Here is a 14,394-nt window from a genome sequence, read left to right on the forward strand (position 1 = left end):
ACAATGTCTCCATTCTACTGTTAATGGACATGTGGGTAGTTTCCAGGTTTGGACAACTGAGAATAACGCTGCTACGAGTATTCCAGTACATGTCCTTTGCTAACGCTATGTATACAATTCTTTGGGTATATTAAGCTTTGGTAGACAACACCAAACATTTCCAAAGTGGTTCTGCCAATTTTAAGCTCTACCAGCAGTGTTTCAGAGTTTCAGCAGATCCACACCCTTGCCCTCCCATGTCAGCCATTCTGGTGGGTGTGCGGTAGAGCCGTTCCAAGGCTGTGATGTAGATTTCCCTAAGTGAACGTCTACACAGATCTGCTGATCTTTTGGGTAGCCTCTTGTAAGGAAATGCCCAAATCTTTTGCCAATTTTTGTCACAGGTGGTCTTTAAAAAGAAAAAAAAAAAGATCTCTAGGAATTCTTCATACATTCTAGACTCAAGTCCCTGGATTAACACAGACACTACAAACATTTTTTCCCATTCTGCAGCAGCTTGCCTTTTATGCGATCTTTCAGCAAACACAAGACCTTAGTTGTAATATAGTTCATTTATCAAATCTTTTCCTTTACAGTGAGCATTTTGTGTCTTGTTAAATCTTTGCCCCAAGATCATGGAAATGTTTACTTTGTTATACTATTAAAGCTTTTTTTATCCTTCACATTGGAAGAATCCATTTGGAATTTACTTTAGTGCGCTATATGATGGGCCAATCTTCACTTCATCTTCATGTGGATTAACCTGGCACACTTAACGGAAGGATGATCCTTCTCCACGGCATGCACTGAGACATGTATCATGAAACCAAGTGCCCACATGTGGGTGGGTCTGCTTGCTGGCCCTCTATCCTGCCCACTGGTGTGCTGGTCTGCCTTACGCCACGACTGCACTGCTGTCTTACTTACTGTAGCTTAGTAACGGGTCTGGATAGTTTACTCTTCTTCAAGATTGTTGTGGCTACTCCTGACCCAATGCATTTTCATATAAATGTTACCATCCGCTCACTAGTGTCATTCACCTCAGCCTGCTCTTCCTACCCTACACCCTTCCTACCCTACACCCTCTCCCTCAGAAAACTCCCTGAGGTTCATACTGGGGTGGAATGAAGCTGCAGAAGGACAGAGCTGACATCATTACAACATTGTACCTTCCATCTATAACCATGGTGTATCTCCCTCATTTGTCTTCTCTTAATTTTTCAATGACATTTTGTTGTTTTTAATGTAGAGAGCACCAAAGAAAACTACTTTTTTAAACTAAGAGTTATTGCCAGGTATTTTGATTTTGATTACAATTGCCATCTTTACTAAATTTTTATTTTTTACTTTTGCTCATATGCAGAAATATGACTGATTTTTCTATATGGACCTTGTGTTCAATGACACTGCTAAATTCACATAGAACGCCCACTGATTCTTGAAAGATATGACTTTCGATACGATGACCAATCACACATTCCATAAATAGTGATGGTTTTCTTTCTTTTCTTACATTACTACACTACAGTACAATGTAACAGGAAAGGTGATAGCAGCACCTCATATCATCCCGGATCAGAGGAGCAAAGCCAACCGTTGCAAAGTTTATCCCACCGAATTCCAGGGAAGGATTCTTTAATCAGATAATCCTCACAATGATTAAGAAATGGATCATTATGTGGAGAGCAAGGGAAAGGAAATCTCAGAAAAGCATGGGAGCAAAGAAAGGAAGGTCTACTATGCTTATGCCCATCTCAAGACAGACTTGGAAGGTTAAAGAATGCAGCCAAGGTCTATACCTGGGCAATAAAGAGCTGGGGCGCATAAAGCCCGGACGCTCTGCTCTCCTGCCTCCCCAGACAGGGCACAGAGCGCCAGGGAGAAGGGACCTGGGCAATAAAGAGCTGGGGCGCATAAAGCCCAGACGCTCTGCTCTCCTGCCTCCCCAGACAGGGCACAGAATGCCAGAGAGAAGGGACCTGGGCAATAAAGAGCTGGGGCACATAAAGCCTGGACACTCTGCCCTCCTGCCTCCCCAGACAGGGCACAGAGCGCCAGGGAGAAGGGACCTGGGCAATAAAGAGCTGGGGTGCATAAAGCCCAGACGCTCTGCTCTCCTGCCTCCCCAGACAGGGCACAGAGCGCCAGGGTGAAGGGACCTGGACGATAAAGAGCTGGGGCGCATAAAGCCCAGACGCTCTGCTCTCCCGCCTCCCCAGACAGGGCACAGAGCGCCAGGGCGAAAGGACCTGGGCGATAAAGAGCTGGGGCGCATAAAGCCCAGATGCTCTGCTCTCCTGCCTCCCCAGACAGGGCACAGAGCACCAGGGAGAAGGGAGGGAGCACAGAAAGGATGGACGAGGAACGGTGATAAGAGAGACCAGGAGCCTAAGTGCTGGCTAGAGGCCCAGTGGAAAGAGATAATAAGAAACAGGAGTTCAGAAAAAGGGAGAGGCCGTAAGTGTACAGGTGGCTAGAGAAGCCGTAGGGAAGGGGTAAGATTATTTGGGGAGACGCAGTATTATAAAAAGAGGGCTCAGCGAGAAATTCTGAGAGTAATTACTATTTAAGATAAGCCTAGAAAATCTGGTCAAAAACAACTAAATAGAAATGGCCAGAAGGCTGAAAGAAAAACCAGCAGAGAGACATGGCTCCTGAGAGGCAGGGAAGTAGCAGCTGCTATAGACAGGCCAAGCGGAGCTCTTGGATTGGGGGAAGCAACAATTACCCCTGGGCCGACTTTTACTAAACAAACAATAGGAAGCAAAAGATAACAGCAAGTTCTAGGCAGCCAGATCAAGAAACGGTTTTTTACTAACGAGAAACAACAGCATTTCAGCAGCAGGAAGCACTGGCCACAGGCCCAGTGGACCCTGTAAGACAACTCTGATAGCACAGCTAGTATTTTTTTCCGTCACCTCAGTTGAGTCTTCACAATTCTCTTGTCTCACTGAATGGAGCCAGCACAAAATGTTTGCTTGAAGGGCTTAAATCTGTATTTCAACTAGTAAATAACTGAACAGCTACCAACAATTTCTAAACACACACACACACACACTGACACTCAAGGCATTTCGTTTCAGAGCTTATGTATCTTCCCAAAAGGTTTTCCAAAAGACACCCATCCAGGGCAGTGATATAAGCAAAATCATGGCCATGAACTAAATAACCTGAATTAAGATGCCTTAACAACAGAATTGATGGTTAGAAAGCCTGTCAAAAAGGTTTCAAAAAGATTTGTAAAAGCAATTCTATGAATGCTGACTGATGATACTGGGTCAACAAAACATAATTCAATCAAGATGTTAGGTGTCTTTATGAAGTTAATTATACAAAATGTTAAGATTTCTAATTTATTAAACGTAATACTAAATGGGCACCAGGAGCCTCTATTAGGCTGAGTTAAAAATTTACTTTCATTCTCTGAAGCCCCCAAAGACTTCTAATTCGTTCCATCTCACAGTTTCTCTCTCTCTGAGCAGTCTCTATCTAAACATCAAAGAGCTGCTAAAGAAACATAGGAAAATACAAACGAGTCAGACTGGTAGACCCAGGTTAGGGTTAGAGTTAGGGTTAGGCTAGGTTCTATAGGTGTAGAGAATATAATGGCCTGCGTTTGTTTTGACACTAAGCAAATAAATGTATTTGTCCAAACACCCAGGCTGGGACTGAAGAGACACCCTCCATGGAGCAGAGGCATCAGGCGGCAGTTCGGAACAGAGACCCCATCCCCAGGACCTCACCAGCATCCTCCTCCTCCAGACCGCCGAGACCTAGTTCCACTTTCACCTCTGCTCCTCCGAGGATGGCCTGGAGTCGTTTTTGTTTTGCCGTGATCTTCTTCAGCTGTTGTTCCTTAAATGGTAAATGGTGAATACAAAAAAACAGCAGTGAAATGATTAAATACAAAAGGCAGCATCATAAAATTTTAAACATTTTAATCAAGGCCAGAATAAAAATAAAACACAATGGCCATATGTTACTATTACTACAGAGAAACTTATCTGAGTAACTGCTACTTTTCTCGAAGGAAGTAGCGTCTTCCCCCAGGCGGCACCCCGTCCCCGTCCCCCTGACCGGGTGGCACAGTCCACTACTGGTAAGCACCTAAGCCCCACATGCACTGACTGTTGACTTGGGAGGCGGCCCTGCTCTTCTTGGCGTCCCCGTCACACACTGGGTAAATCACTGCATTTGTTTCTGACCTTAGCAGCCAAAGGGCTATGAGGTCAATAGGCTTTATGGCAAAGAAACACATCAGTGTTCAAACAGTGGAAACAGTAACCCCCCTGATAACCTACCACATTTATGACTGTCCTTTATAGTACACTACTCAATCACAACATTCGAAAATAAAATCTATTTTGACAGACCCTCTTACTCTGTCCTTCCTGGGCCCCCCTTTGTTTTGTCTTCCTCCTACATCACCAGAGCTCACTATGTGGCCATTTCTAGGGACTCCCCAGTTAACTAGGCCTATGGTAGGTGGTTCTTCTTTCCAAGGTCAAGAATGTTTAAACAGCAGACATGAGCGTGGGGCGAGGGGACATCCTGATTATGGACACCATGTTGTAACGACTTGTAATTTGTTTTATCTTGCAGGTTTTTTCTCAGCAAATTCTCATTTAAAACAGCCTGTCTCTGAACAGTCTCTCTCTAAACATCAGAGAAGAGCTAAAGAAAGACAGGAGTAGACAAGCATGTTAGACTAGTACCTAAGTGCTCCTCGCTGCTCTTTGAAACTCCAACCCACCAGAAGCCCCGTATTCACACGCTCCCACAGAGGCCAGACGGTCCCGTCTGCTCTGGGGAGACCCCGGCTGCCTCACTCCACTGTAAGCAATGAGTGAGCTGCTGCTATGGAGTTAAGTGAGGAGTCAGTGTGGTGAAGACCACGAACCGTTGAGTGGAAGGCAGAAGGAGGAGCCAAGGCTAACGAGACCCCCAAAGATAAAGCCCGAACAGGCGTCGTGAGGACCCTACTCGCTGCAGGGGATCGACTGCAAGCACAAGGCCATGTGTTAGCCACCCTGGACGGCAGCAATAAGGTGATTAAAACGAGTCATTTCTACCCCCTGCCACATGTTGTCATGGAGTGTACGTAAGTTCTAAAAAATGCTCAGACTTTATAAAAACAATGTCAAAAGTAGTAGGCATTTCCCCACCCGTAAGTCCAACAACCCTAAGTGCAGCCCCGTCAGTGTAGCTGGGTGCCAACTAAGGCCAGCCTCTTAGAAGAGGGCGGGTGTGGGGTGGGGCTGGGGGCGGGCAGGGCCTCGCTGGCGGGAAAGTCAGCACAGGCATGGGCCGGGCAGGGAAAGGGCCAAGTCCACGCGAGACGAGACGGCGAGAGGCTGGCGGGCCAGAGAGGAACCTCAGCTGGGGGAGAGAGAGCGGCGACGCGAGGGAGCCCGTGAAAGCACGGGAGTGAGGCGAAAAGTCAAAACAGGGAGCTTCCTCTCAGTTGCCAAGGTGCCTGCACATGTGTGTATGTATTTTTAGAAACACTCTTTAAACCGAGGATGTTCAAGGGAAACAGCCAAAAAATTAAATGCATAAAATTTAATTCTCTATTGTAAATCTGCTCCACATCTTACAAGTACTTCTCAGAAATACTTATTTCCTAAATATTACATGAGCTTAAATAATGACTTTTTTCAAAAATCCGAGACTTGAGTGTTTTCTGGAGTCACCTTGTTATACTTCTGTCGTTTTACAGAGTCTAGTTTCCTGTTGATGTCTTTGTTGGTGGCAGCTTGAGGGCCAAGTTGTTCAATAATTTTATCAATCTGTCTTAAGGATGTGGTACATGACCTGAAAAGTAAGAGAAAATCTCTATTTTCCACTCTGGTAACATTTTTTACAGAAGAATATGAAAAGAGGAATGCTAACAACATGTCCTTTTTACTTCTCATTAACTAGACACAAGAGAAACCAAACCAGACTAACATACTCTTTCTGGCCACTAACAGAACCTGAAGAATTGTTATAAATATAAGACGACCGCTCATGCTTTTTTTTAATCTGGCTAATTTTAATCTGCTTATTCCCACTGGCAAACTGATTCATTCAGCCTATAAGCATTTTAAGTGTCTATTCAAGAGATTATGCAAAAATGATGAGCAATGTCCTTTTATATGAAAAAAAATGCATACACTTTTCTTTAAGACAATTTTTTAGAGCAGTTTTAGGTACACAGAAAAATTGAGAACGCAGTGATTTCCCATATACTCCTTGCCCCAAATACGCACAGACTACCCCATTAGCAGCAACCCAAACATGGGTTTTTAAAGCCCATTATGGGAATTTCCCAAAGTTTGGAAAAGTACTAAACATATTTAAACATTTCTTATATAAATCAGACATCTGTGACAGTATTTTTCTTTTGCATGACTAGAAGACTTACAGCTATATTATTACACTTCGTAGTACAAACAGAAAAAGCCAATTTATAATAGACTGCTCCTAAAATAAGACATAGAATTGCAACTCCCAACTTTCAAAAGACAAATTCAATATTGACACTTGTGTAATTTGCTGTCTGTATCCTTTGTGGATTTCAGCAGAAAAGACGTTATCAACGCAACTCACTGGTGGTCCTGGCACCACGTGTCACCCTCTGTCTAGCACTGGGCAGCTCATGACTCTGCAGCACCCTGCTCTGTCACCTCTGCAAGCAGTGGACACATTTCCAAGGTCCTCACACCTGAAGGTCAGACTACAACTATTGGAGAACACCTGCTGCTCAAGAGGCTCAAAGAACACACCAGAAAACTGTGAGCAGAGAACAGGCCCTTTGGGTGCCAGGAGTGCACAGCGCCCTCCGCAGGGGCAGCAGCTCCATACTCTCCCCTCCTCCTCCCGCCGCCCCAGGATGCCGCCCCACCCCTCCACCTGGCCTCCTTCTCTCCCTGCTTGCAGCACGCTCTGCTGAGCACACTGGCTATGGGGGGCAGACTGGCAATGGAGCGTGAGCTCACCCCAATCCTCTGCCCCCTCTTTCAGCCCAGGTCCAGGCCTCTCCACAACCAACGCATTCTGCTCAGCACAGCCCAGGTCCGTTTCTCCTCTAAAGCCTAAGTGAGCCTCCATGGAACTTCACCTTTCCTTAGAGAGGCAAAAGTACAGTGGAAGAAAGGAAAAGCAGGGAGGGATTTCTCACTGTTTCCAGAAATGCAAATCTGAAAAGGTACCAAAAGACTGGTCCTCGGTTCAGGAACAGGAAACTAGAAAGAAACTATAGGATGGGGGAGAGGGCCGGGGGACGTTCCTGCTATCTGGAGTGGACACATCAGATCTTCACAAACACCTCTCCTGAGAACCATCTGTGCACAAGCTTGCGAGATCTGGGCCAGAGAACAGCACTTCTCTCCAGGACATCATGTGTAAACAAGCTGCCAAGAACTGAACTGAGTAACTACTGTTTACAATGCTCCTGAGGGCTGGGGTTTAAACACAGGTCAAGGACTTACTGACTCCATTTTCTGATTAAAGGTTCTATAAATCCCCTCAATTTCTGGACTACCACGGGTATTGTCTACATTTTTCAGTCGTAAGTAAAATCAGAGAGAAGGTGGTCCACACTCACGTGAGGTCGTCCAGGACTGACCGGTACTCCTTCTCCGCCTCGGCGAGCTGGGCCACGCAGCTGGCCTCATGGATGGCGCTATCCACCTGCTGAAGCACCCCTTGCTCCAGCACATCCTGGTCGTAGACATCTACACCCAACCCCTGCAGCTCCAGGGCCTGTGCACCGGGCTCCACGGCCTGGATCTGATGTCTGTCGATGTGCAGCAGGGCTGGCCCTCTCCTGGGAAGTTCCAAGAGACACCCTTCGGTGGAAGTGGAGGGTCCATTAGCAGAGGAACAAGAGGGGAGGCTCTGCCCCAGGTCCATGTCGCCATCCTTCTCCTGCTTGATTGTCCCCTCCTCACTGCCACTGACATCCTGGCTCCGTGAACAGTCTGGCTCCTGAGTCTGACTTGAGTGGGGGATTCTTTCATTTGGCATCCTCTTCAGACTATCTAAAAGGAAAAAATTTTTCAGCAAGCCCATCAGTTATATAGAATTGTATTTATAAAGTTTAGCAAATATTTCATAATTAAAGCAGATTGATTTCTCAAAAGACCAATAATCCTCCAATTACATAAATTCAAGTTTCCAAGTATTATTTCTCTTAAAAGAGCAAAAACTATAGATCTTCTTGAGTTCTGATCATAATTAAGAAACATTCCCAACAGCAGAAGAAGAAGTGCAGTGTCATCAAGAACCCTGGGGCGCCCGGCCGAGAAAGCGGGCACAGCACCCCAGGGACGCCCGCAGTCTTCTCCAAATCAAGAACCCTGGGGCGCCCGGCCGAGAAAGCGGGCACAGCACCCCAGGGACGCCCGCAGTCTTCTCCAAATCAAGAACCCTGGGGCGCCCGGCCGGCGGGCACAGCACCCCCAGGGCGCCCGCAGTCTTCTCCAAATCAAGAACCCTGGGGCGCCCGGCCGAGAAAGCGGGCACAGCACCCCAGGGACGCCCGCAGTCTTCTCCAAATCAAGAACCCTGGGGCGCCCGGCCGAGAAAGCGGGCACAGCACCCCAGGGACGCCCGCAGTCTTCTCCAAATCAAGAACCCTGGGGCGCCCGGCCGAGAAAGCGGGCACAGCACCCCAGGGGCGCCCGCAGTCTTCTCCAAATCAAGAACCCTGGGGCGCCCGGCGAAAGCGGGCACAGCACCCCAGGGACGCCCGCAGTCTTCTCCAAATCAAGAACCCTGGGGCGCCCGGCCGAGAAAGCGGGCACAGCACCCCAGGGACGCCCGCAGTCTTCTCCAAATCAAGAACCCTGGGGCGCCCGGCTGAGAAAGCTGGCAGCCAGCACCCCAGTGACGCCCGCAGTCTTCTCCAAATCAAGAACCCTGGGGTACCCGGCTGAGAAAGCTGGCAACCAGTATCCCAAGTGATGCCTGCAGAGTCTTCTCCAAATCACGTGAAGTCACTTCACTGCTGCTTTCCAAGTGAGCCTCTTCACTGCATTATTGCACAACGGCCCGCATTAGAGCTGCATGATCAACTGTGACATACAGACCCAGTGACTTAAGAAGACAGACTTGTAGAGATTCTCTACAAATCTAACACTAGAAACTTTTAGGTTGACTATTTATTCCAATAAGTAGAAACCTCTGAAAAGAGATAATAAATAACACCACTCAAATCAGAACCTCAATTAAAAGTCTTAAAAATAACTCCATTTCAATGCATGGTATTTCTCACCAACAAGCTGGCAAAAACATGATGACTGATAATATCCACCACAGGTAAGAAAGAGCCACCTCCACATAACGTTGGTGGGAATATAAATTAGTAAAATTCTTTTGGAAGGCAGTTTAGCAATATCTACCAAGATTTAAAATGCACATTACTAGGCACTTATTCCAGAGAAATATTCATATATACATAGGCTATTTATTGTAGCATGTATAATGGTCTTAAACCAGCATTAAATACTCTCAACAGTAACAATATGAAAGCCAAATAAAATGAAAAGCCATGTCGTATGAAGGCATTTATATTGGAAAAAAATGTGTACCCACATCTGTGTGCAAGGAATGCATTCAAAATGATGTGAAGATACATACTAAACCTTTAGCGTTGGAAGGGGGAGACAGAAGGAGAAGGTAGGAATAAAGGGGAACTTTCACATTTTACAACAAGAAATGAGGAACTCCTCGAATGAAAATGAAAATATGTTTGCTATACTGCCTGTATAACTCCATCTAATAAATACTTTTAAATAGATTTAAGTGACAGCTTATCTTTTTACTTAACCGTGAATAAACTCTTTATTTCTATGGAATGTTCACAAGTTCCCCAACAAGCTCCACTCATTCCTCATTAAATAAAGTGATGCCAGTGGCCAAGCACGAGGATACAAAGATGCCAGGAACTTAGTGTCACCCTGTCCCGAGGGGCTCACTCTCCACTGGAAAAGCATGCCAGTGGGGCATGTCGATAAAAGAGGCACAGACAAGAGGCCAGGCGGACACAGAAGAAGGGACAGTGCACTGGATCTGGAGTTCAAAAAACACAGACAAAGTGAGTTCTGCACGTGACCCACGATCTGACACACATAAGGTGTTCATACATGTGGAAAGGCAGGCTCAGAGGGGAATCTAAAATAACAAGTCTGGTCTGGACAACTGAGTCACTGGTGAATTCAGTCACAAAATTTGAATCAGAAAGGAAGCAGATGGTAAGCAGCCAAAGCTGTCCGGCCAGAAGGCAGGCAGAAATATAAATCTGGGCTCTAGAGAAAATCTGGAAATATCAGCAGAGTAAACAGCCCCAGGGATCCCAAGGCACTTGACAGGGACCAGAGATTCTTTTGGAGGATAAGAAAGAGGCTAAGGTTGAAAAGGTTAAAAGTGAACAGCAGAGAAAGAAAATTCCTCTACCTGGGGCCCTTCTGATTATTTCCAGAAGAAAGGATCAGACTGGCACTCTATTACTTTCAACAGAGAGGATTCTGGCTCCGAGCCTTCATACTAGCTGGAATTTTTTCATTGTTCTTATTTGTATGTATACAAGGATTTCCTTTTCAGTTCTTAAAACATATACTAATCAATCAAAATATTAAGTAATAACTCTGTAGTGCAAAGACAAGCTTAAAATAACGATGTTTGGAGACAACGTCTAATAAGGAGTTAGGAAGGAATGGTCAAATAACAGGGCAAGTTCTAAGGAAACTCCAAAGGTTCCAGTGGATTTGGAAAGCTGATCAGTGGTTATCTTAGTAAAAGAAATCTTAGCAAAGCAAAGGGAAAAAAAAAATCAGACCGTAGAGGGATAAGAAATGAGCAGATAAGGAAATAGAGGCCTAAGGATAGGCTATGGCAGAGAGAGATCACTGGAATAATAAAGGAATTAAAGGATGGGGAAGGAAAATTTGGTCAAGAAAAACTATAGGATGAACAGCGAGTGGGGACTAGGGAGATAATCTGCAAAGAAAGCAGTATATGAGACAGCAGCAAGTACAGAAGTGAAGAGGGCACAGCACACCTGTCTCTGACTCTGGCAGGAGGATGACTCCTGATGGACCTGAACGTACAGGTGCAGAGAGAAGCTTAGGTGGACCACAGAGAAAATACTCTATAAGGCAGGAAATTGGGCATTACCTGAGTCACGGGACACAGCTGGGATGGGAGGTGGGGGAGAGTAAGAATCGGAACTAAGTAACCTGTAGAAGAGAAAAGCTGACGGGGAACGAACACTGGTGACAGGTGCGGAGGCCTACCAGAGGCTGGCTCCCCAACCAGGAACTGCCAACAACCCCAGCTTCCTCCTTCAGTAATCAGCAGTCCCAGGGGAAATGCCAATGTTGGGCATCTTCAGGGTAGAAAGGCAGATGTTGCCTGGGGGTAAAGATGCTGAGAAGACGTGCCAGAAGTCAATACAACGTGGTAAAAACAATTACTCTCCAATTAAAAATAACTTTTTTTAAAAGATGCTGAGTATTTCAAGTAACTGACCTTGGGGTCCAAGCTGGGCAGATTAGGGAAAAAAAAAAAAAAAAAAGCCAGGAGGCACTGAAGAGCGAGGAAGGAAAAGGCAGGTGAAAAGGAGAAAAGAAGGAAGAAAGGGATCAAGAAGCCACTTGGAGAATACACTAAAGGGCAAGTCTCCTGGGAATAAGAGATGAAAACCAGGAAGTTCCGGTTAGAAGGCAGAATTTCAGAAGCGAAATAAATCAGCTGACATTCAATAGATATTTACTGAGTCAATTACACCAGACAATGTACTCTGCCAAAGAGTTTCTGTCTGCATAGAACTTGGAGCTCTTGCGGATGACACATATTTTAAGAATTATACATACGTATTTACCTACATAAATACATGCACGCTTAGTTGTTCAGTCATGTCTGACTCTTTGCTCCCCCATGGACTGTAGCCGGCCAGCCCCCTCTGTCCACTGAATTTCCCAGGCAAGAATACTGGAGTAGATTCCCATTTCCTTCTCCAACATAAATAAGTATTTATACATAAATTAAACACACACAAATATAACTGTGGTAACTGCTATAGAAAAGTACAGACTTCCTATAACAAAATAACACAGGAGCCTAACTGATATTAGAGAAGTAGATGTGAGGTCAGGGACACCTCTTTGATAAACTGATATGTGAACCAGCATCTGAAGGATGAAATAACAGGCCAAAAGTGAGTATTTTGCAAACAAACAGCATGTGTGATTTCTAAGGCTGGTAAGAGTTGGTGCTATTGAAAAACTGGAAGAAGGCTGGAGCATTCTGACAAATCTTTATTGTACATGAATTACAGAGTTAAAGAAACTGATAATGACTCATTTACAGAACGTCTTCTAACACTCTGCAAGACTTAACCATCTGGAAAAACAGTATCTTCATTGTCCTCCTTTCAGAACTGGGGCGTCTGTGGGAGGCGCTGGATACTGGTTTGGAGGTTTAGTTGTATATATGCAGAACTGGGAAGGGGAAGGGGTGTACTTGAAGATGGAGCCATGGGCAAGGACCAGATCACAGGGAGCCTAGGGAAACATGAACTTGGATTTTTCTCCAAGTGTAATGGAGTGACTCTAACAGTTTCAATCAGGGTGATAATGCCATGACCCAATTTATGTTTGTAAAGACCAGCTGGACTACAGTACGGATAATGGATTGGAGGAAACAGCGCAACATGGACATGCTGGGGCCCGTACGGGTGACAAGTGACAGGAGCTTGGAACTGGTGATAGCAGTGAAGATAAGATGCTACGTGGGAAATCTTTATGCTACAGCATTTATATGCGGACTGCTCAATCCTCCTTCACATACTCCCACTTGACTATATCAACTGCCTGACTTGTTTTTACCCCGAATGTCTCGTTCAAATAACAACTCCAGTTTTAACCGAGATCAAACAGGGCCGGGCTGACCCTAATTGCGGGGGGCGGCGGGAGGCGGGGGGTGCAGGACACAGAGCCGGAAAGCTGATGCTTAGTCGCCGGCCCACCTTGCCCTCGGCGGAGCCAGGGGGCCCCCCACCCCCACCGGTCCTCCCAGGTGAGCGCTCCCGAGCAGCACTTCCGGCCGCAGGTGGGAGGGCGCGACAGCCGCGCGCCCAGCCCGAGGGCCCGCTCCTGGCCGCCCGCGCGAAAGGGCTCCATCCCGGCTGCCAGGGGTCCAGGCGGGGCTGCGGCCGCCTGGAGAGTCGGAGCGGGCCCCGGACACGTCCCGTCTGACATTCAACCAGGCCGCCAGAACACTCACCCCAGGGCCGCGCGGCCACCCGTACGGAAACGTACACGCAGCAGCCGCAATCAGCCGCCGTAGAACTTGGACTAGGACCGGGCGCGGCGCGTGCGTCTTCTACGTCGCCTGCCGCCGTAAGCACCGCCCCCAACAATGACCCGACGGCCGTGCGCGGGCGGGGCCTAGGGCGCATGCGCCGGCTGTAGGGGGTGTTTTTGAACCCGGGTGAGGCCACGTGGTTTGAGCTCGTGACACAGCCGTGCTTTTCTACCTGCGAGCCGAGTGCGGAAGTGGTCCTGGTTGCTGATCTCTGGATTGTGGCTAGCGCTTCACGCGTGGTGAAAAATACATCTTTAGTAAAGGGGATTATAAGAATTAAAAGAAGGAATAAGAATGTTTCCAGAAAAGGTAGAGAGGGATACGCAGTGTGCGGAGCGACTGTGCTGACAATTAACCATGAACCCCAAAGAGAAAGTAAGCTTGGGGAAAGGAGCTGTCTTGAGCTCCGCTCGTTCCAGTATCTGGCACGGCTGTCAGTACGTGAGGAATAGGGAGAGGGCTTATTTATCTTTGTTCCCCCTCTTACACACACACACACGCACCCCGAGTGGTGTGTGTACATAGTGGGCCTACGTCAGTGTCTTGATTGCTTTAGTCAGTCACTTAATATTTGTCCTCAGATCAAAAAGGAGGATTTTTGAGCCGGGTGACAATTCAGCTGGGAACGTTTGAAGAAACAAAAGGGTCACACACAGGTTCAGAACAAAGGGAGAAAATTGAGCTTCACCTGAGGAAGGAGTAGCCCCCTTTGGGTGGCAGCTGTCTCAAACAGCAGCAGCTTCTTTGCCCAGAGATTCCTGCTCTGGGAAAGGGTGGATTTTCCAGGGATCAGCGCCAGAGAGCCTTCTGGGAGTAAGTGACTGTGGGAAGAATCTTCCGGGTCTGAGCAGGAAAAGGGAGTGGCAAGTGTACTTGTAACACTCAGTAATAGCACTGTATCTGTCCTGTTGGCATTGCCAATCTACATATGCCTAGAGCCGTCCCACATCAAAATAACTTGTTTTCTTTTCTCAAAAGGAATAAAGAATTCTGGTCATGTCTTGACCAGACATGAAAATAGTAATGCATTAGTAAGATATTAGTTTGAATGCTTGAATGGGAGAG

General features: G+C 46.6%; 1 protein-coding gene across 2 annotated transcripts in view; it reads right to left on the reverse strand.

Annotated features, from left to right (window-relative positions):
• The window catches only part of ERCC6 (ERCC excision repair 6, chromatin remodeling factor), a 76,209-nt gene extending 62,845 nt beyond the window's left edge, over positions 1-13,364 (reverse strand). Inside the window, exons 1-4 of one of the 2 annotated variants that reach the window (XM_070364931.1) lie at positions 13,249-13,364; positions 7,568-8,003; positions 5,673-5,793; positions 3,723-3,834 (exon numbers count right to left, since the gene is read on the reverse strand). In XM_070364931.1, coding sequence (XP_070221032.1) covers positions 3,723-3,834; positions 5,673-5,793; positions 7,568-7,989 — 655 coding nt within the window. In that variant the 5' untranslated portion in view covers positions 7,990-8,003; positions 13,249-13,364. The remainder of the gene's footprint in view (positions 1-3,722; positions 3,835-5,672; positions 5,794-7,567; positions 8,004-13,248) is intronic. The other variant, XM_070364932.1, reaches the window with a different exon arrangement.
• Positions 13,365-14,394: the final 1,030 nt, after the last annotated feature.

The sequence above is a fragment of the Bos mutus genome, chromosome 28 (genome assembly GCF_027580195.1).
Source record: "Bos mutus isolate GX-2022 chromosome 28, NWIPB_WYAK_1.1, whole genome shotgun sequence".
NCBI lineage: Eukaryota > Metazoa > Chordata > Mammalia > Artiodactyla > Bovidae > Bos > Bos mutus.